We start from the raw sequence: 5893 nt of genomic DNA, 5'->3' as shown, positions 1-5893 counted from the left end.
AAATAACTTTACATGTTACTTTAATTTTTGTGTTGTTTTACTTGAAGAATATAAAAGAATATTAGCTTTTTAAGTTGGCTAAGTATTCGTTTGTCTAATAAATAAATATGTTGTGATTATTCATTTTTCTTGGTCAAAATTGTCACAAACACACTTATCATTAAGTATAATAGCACCATAAAAATCCCTCGTTTAAAATCACCCTTAAAATATTAACAATGACTATTTCACAGTATTGACTACGCAAAACTAAAACTTATTGTACTTATAAAGCCACCTAAATCACCATATACGTATTTAAGAAGAATCAAAATTTCACTATTTCAACAAGTTTTCATCAAGTAGGTATGAAAGTGACTTTTCCAGACAAGAGTACAGAACAAATTATAAACCTTATCACTAATTCTTTCACAAAACTATTCCATTTGGGGTCCCAATTATTCCTTTCTTGTACTTTTTAAAAAGGATATTAGTATATATATGGATAAAACAGATGATGCACTAATTTGGGTATATAATTAGATTTGACGGTAGGTTGGTAGAGATCCTGATGAGCAATAAAATTGAATCAGATATATGCGTACCCCACACTTAGTATTGCTGGGGCACAAAAATATAGCTAATAAAAATATTTTTAATTTTATAAAGACAAGTAAGTGTTAATATATACATAACCTAGCTAACTATAGTAATACAGAAAGTTTTAATGCTACAAAATGCATTGAAACAAGAAAATCAACACTACTCTTAAATTCTTGCAAAGTGCTAACCTCTACTGATGCCAATAGCAATTCACTTCATAAGTCAATAACCCTGTTAGAAAGATAACTTTGTAAAATTCAATAAGATCACCTCTTACTCTCCTTTTTCTAAAGTCAAAATAAGTGATCTTAATCTATCCGTGTAAGATAACCCTCACTCGATTCATCCTAGAAGCCCTTCTCTGAAACATTTCCAGTTGGTCAATATCTGTTTTTAGTAAATAGAATTCTAATTGATGCCTAACTATCAATTTTTATATAGAGATAATAACTTTTTGTTTTCAAACTTTGACAACAACACAAAAAAGTATTTTATTTCAGCAAAAAACATGCATACATAACTTTTGCAATTTAATAAATATAATAATTGCATAATTTAATAAGAAGAATTAAATTAATCATTATACATTCAATATTGAGTAGAAAGAGACTAAAAATAAATACTTATCTTTAGAATGAATATAATAATAACATAAACTTACATATACTGCAACACCTTTTTCCTGTGGTCCTTTGTGTCTGGTAGGTTTGCTTATAAGTAGAAATATTATTTAACTTTATTTCACCAAAGATTGAAAATTTTTTTTAGATATTTTGAGAAACATAAGTGCATTGAAGAAACAGAAAAGTGAATTTTAAATGTACAACCAAATGTCTTAATACAACAACATGCATGCAATTGTTTTTTCATGACTTAAGGAAAAAACAGCAAGTTATAGAATATGTTTTCTTGGAAGTTGATTACATTTCTTATCAAAACTTAGTTGCTGTTGGATATACATTATCTTGTAATAAAAAAATATAAATGTATATCTTCCAAAAAATAAACTGAGAAAAATTACTTATATAAATCTAGATCTATGCAACATCACAGTAGCAGAAGTATTTTAGGAGTTTATGTGCAGTAAACAAGCAATCCCTCTTCCAAGGTTGCACATAGCAACAGGCACCAACTTTGGAAAGTAGTTTCAAGATCCATTACCAGTCTTCAAGCCAGCTTAAAGGCAAACACTAACAATCTTAGCTCACAAATAGATTCCTTTGTAACATGCATGTATGCAATTTCAGAACAGAATTGTAAAACCAGAAAAATATAATACATTACAAAACTTAAAATCTTTAAACAGTCAAGTATATTTGTTTATAATTGAAAAGCACTTCATAATAACTAAAAGTTATCGACTTGTTGCAGTTATTGTTGATTCTCTTGTTACATGCAACTATCACGGCATGTGTGAATGTTTTAAAAAGGTTATTGTATTTACTAAAGATATACGAAAAGTATATAACAATTAACAGAGCACCATTAAGGCTTTGTTTCACTACAATAATTAATCTAAGTAGTAATACAAAAATCAGAAGCCAAAATCTAACATAATTGTGGGAACTCACTGCTGCTCAATTTCTCATTTACTGAAAGTGTATTTTTCTGTTTTTAAGGGAATAATATTTTTGAATCCTTTACACTGTTTACCGTAATTACAATCTGTTTGCAAAGTTACAGAGAAATATTTTTTCTCATTTTGGTTGCTAAGCCCAATATACTAACTTTATTATTTACAATGTTTTACTTACAAATTTATTTTTTTATTAACATGTAGTGTTTTCTTATGTTTTTCTCTCTACACATAAGACTTTTCTACCATGAAACATGGCTATGGTAAAATCTTAAAAACAATTTGTCTACAGGTTGGACTACCTTTACCTAAGTGTTTGATTTTAAATTAAATGAATGTTTAACTTTTAAGTAGAAATAAACTGTACTGTAAACAACTTTTTACATGTATATCTAACTTTGTGATATTACATAGAGAAGGTAATTAAATTTCAAACAAATTTTTTTCTAGTTATTCTTGCAACAACCTTCTGAGTTACATAGTTAAACTTTCAGGAAAAAAATAAAAATATATATACACCTTATCATTATGAAGATACTATGTACTATATTCTTGAGTTGTTTATTTAGACACATAGCTTACATAATAGTTTAGCATGTTATTACTAGAAATTGTCATCAAATATTAGTCAAAAAACAATAAAAAATCAAATATACATTTTTAGTAAAATATCAGTGAAAGTAATAAATTATAATATACACACAATACATCAAATAATATGAATGAAAAAAGAAATAAGAACAAACAGATAGCTTCCATTATGATGATCTTTCTCAATGATTTAATATGGCTATTTTAATTTAACATTTCTATACTGTTTGTAAAACTAGCATATTTCATATTTAAATTCACTTACCTAGTAGTATTTGATCTATTCTTCCTCATTGTATTGCTATTCATGATGGGATGAAGACAGGTTAACACTAATAGTTTTTTTTTTTTTACAATGTGGTATAAAAATAAACAATCTCTTTGAATTGGTATAATTCAAATACTTTTGAAACTATAATCACAACACTGTAGCACAAACTAAAAACTGTTTTCTGCAATGATCCTGTTTTAGCAAATGTCAGGTTTGCAGATAATCTCATACATGTAATACTTAGCTGTACAGCTAAAATATGACAATGAATAAACTTGGAAAGTAATCAGCATTTAACAGAAGCCTGAAGTTTATGTTTAATAAACTCCAAAACATAAAAAAATAAATACTTTCACTGAATGAGATAATGTCTTAATTAAAGCTGCCTTTGTTTCTTCAGTTTATCCTTGTACCATTTGAGCAAGAATAGCATTCTCGGGTTCTTGTTTCTTTCAACTAACAATAACATTCAAACCAATGAACTCAATGCTTTGAGCTACTATAATTTGTTCATTTTTTTTTTTAAGTTGAACAAACTAATAATATTAATACAACTTATAAAGAATAAATGTTTCAGACTCAAAGCATTAATGCTTCAAATTCAATGAAAGCTACAAACAAACTAATACAAAATTACGCTTATTATTAATAATACCTGTTTCATTTCGTGTCTTTATTGTAATGACAATAATAGGGACCATAAAATTAGAGCAAAGAGAAAGCTTTAAATTTAATTGGGATGATTACTAACTAAAATATTATTAAGTATGAATTTACTTCAAGTTATAAAGTCTAATTTACCATCAAAAATGAGAAATAACGTCTTCACTTTAGTTTCATTAATAAAGCCATTAAACTTTAAAACCTTAATAGTTAAATTCACTTAAGAAGATTAAGGTTAGTTAGGCTAGTAATTGTAGTGGTATAAAAATAATGGCCAACTACTGATACCCAGCAGCCACAAAAATCACAACTTTCACAAGAGCTAACATCTGATAACAAAATGTTACTGAATATACGAAATGTAGGGAAACTATTTTCCTAGTGAACCGTGTTACTATATAGCTAATTAAACAAACGCATTTTTTCTACAAACTGTACAGAAATCCTTTACAGTATGTAGTCAAGATAACAAAAAAAAAATTTCAGGAATAGCTCGATGAATACTATAGACTCAAAGTCAAAGCATCCAACACTCATACGACACGATAACATTAGACGTTTAATAGGAAATATTTTTAACTCAAACACAAGTTCTATATTTGAAGAAATCTTGTAAAAAATTAAAATAAAGGTTGGTATTTTTAAATCGTTATGAAAGAAACATATGCTCGTGGATTTTATATTTAATTTAAATATTAATAACAAATTGATATCAGTAAATATATGATGATGACGTCAGAATTCTTACGAAATAATAAGCTTACATCACAAGTTTCAAAAGTTGCCCACCAGTTCAAGTTTTAGCAAATATGTAATGATAAGATGTTGTAAAAACATCTTAATCTGAAGGTTTCCTTGTGATGTTTTATTTCATAGCTTATATATTTAAAATAAACAGAGACAACTTACTGTATACATCAATCATCACTGTGTTATCATTACACGAAAATGCTGAGAAAGGTTTATTATATGGAGAATACTTACACTAAACACAGTAAAAAAAAATATTGTGAATAAGTTTGAACTAAAGTGATGCATTTGTGGCAGAAAAAATTACAGTGACTCATATACTATGCATGAGACACATTGGGGTCGTGAGGAGATACAAATATTTAGGGGATCTTACTGATAAATTCCTAAAACCTTCGGCTGTGGTGGAGAGGACTAATACGCTTTTAAAATTTAATTATAATAATTATTGATGCTAATATGAAACAGAATTGACAATCTCCTTGAAGCAGTATGATTCAAATACTTTTGAAACTATAACGACAACACTGTAGCACTAACTGAAAACCTTTTACTGCAAGGATTCTGCTTTAGCAAATGTCAGGTTTGCATATAACTTCATACATGTTAAGGAATTATCTGAGTTAAGTGATCGAAAGGTCAGCCAAGTGTTTAGGTTGAATGGGGAATGTAACCATCTGATTACAGCTATTACCCTCCTCTAAATCTATCGTTAGAGCCCAGTTAATACTTCAAACACTTTGTTCAAGCAACACTTCGATAGGACCTTGTCCACTTATGCTCATGTGAAAATTACCCATAGAACACGTATCCCTGGTATCTGTGAATTGCATGAACCACAGACCAATTGGGTCTCCACTTGAGCAATACCTATTTAGCCGTGCTACCTTTAATTGTGTTACGCCTCCAGTCGTTAATTGATTTTCCGTAAATTTGTTACGACGAAACTTTAGCGACACAAGTCCTTTCTTAAATAAAACTGGTTGTTACGCCTCCAGTCGTTAATTGATTTTCCGTAAATTCGTTCTGACTGTTACGTCTCCGTTTGTTAATTAACTTTCCGTAACTTTGTTCCAACGAAACTTTAACGACACAAGTCTTTACTTAATAAAACTGGTTTATTCTTTCCGAATATAACTCTGCGATACACTTAATCTCAATACTCGCGCTAAAACAACACTGTAACGAACGAACGTCAATAATACTTCCGACTGCAGTTCAATTACTCACTATCTACACACACATTACCTTTCATTCCCGCGTCACGTTTTCCCCTCTTATATATATACCAGCGTACCCTATTTCTTGTAAATACTAGACCATTCGCCAAGATACGGGATAGTTCTAGAAACAAGAGAGCGTGAGAATTGTCACGTGATCTGATGACACAACACCAGATTGTATTGTAATATCAGAGTACAGATGAATAATTCGTCTTGTCAAATTGTGTTCTAAAGTAA

General features: G+C 29.0%; 1 protein-coding gene across 9 annotated transcripts in view; it reads right to left on the bottom strand.

The window, feature by feature from the left end:
- LOC106469819 (ataxin-2-like protein) overlaps positions 1-4461 on the bottom strand; it is an 82086-nt gene extending 77625 nt beyond the window's left edge. For 4 of the 9 annotated variants that reach the window (XM_022398384.1, XM_022398379.1, XM_022398378.1 and 1 more), the window contains exons 1-2: positions 3015-4277; positions 1244-1292 (exon numbers count right to left, since the gene is read on the bottom strand). In XM_022398384.1, coding sequence (XP_022254092.1) covers positions 1244-1292; positions 3015-3058 — 93 coding nt within the window. In that variant the 5' untranslated portion in view covers positions 3059-4277. Of the gene's footprint in view, positions 1-1243; positions 1293-3014; positions 4278-4447 lie in introns of those variants that run through there. The other 5 variants (XM_013930331.2, XM_022398382.1, XM_022398381.1 and 2 more) reach the window with 4 other exon arrangements.
- Positions 4462-5893: the final 1432 nt, after the last annotated feature.

The sequence above is a fragment of the Limulus polyphemus genome, unplaced genomic scaffold (genome assembly GCF_000517525.1).
Source record: "Limulus polyphemus unplaced genomic scaffold, Limulus_polyphemus-2.1.2 Scaffold3671, whole genome shotgun sequence".
Taxonomy (NCBI): Eukaryota; Metazoa; Arthropoda; class Merostomata; order Xiphosura; family Limulidae; genus Limulus; species Limulus polyphemus.
This window is presented reverse-complemented; position numbering and strand designations above follow the sequence as displayed.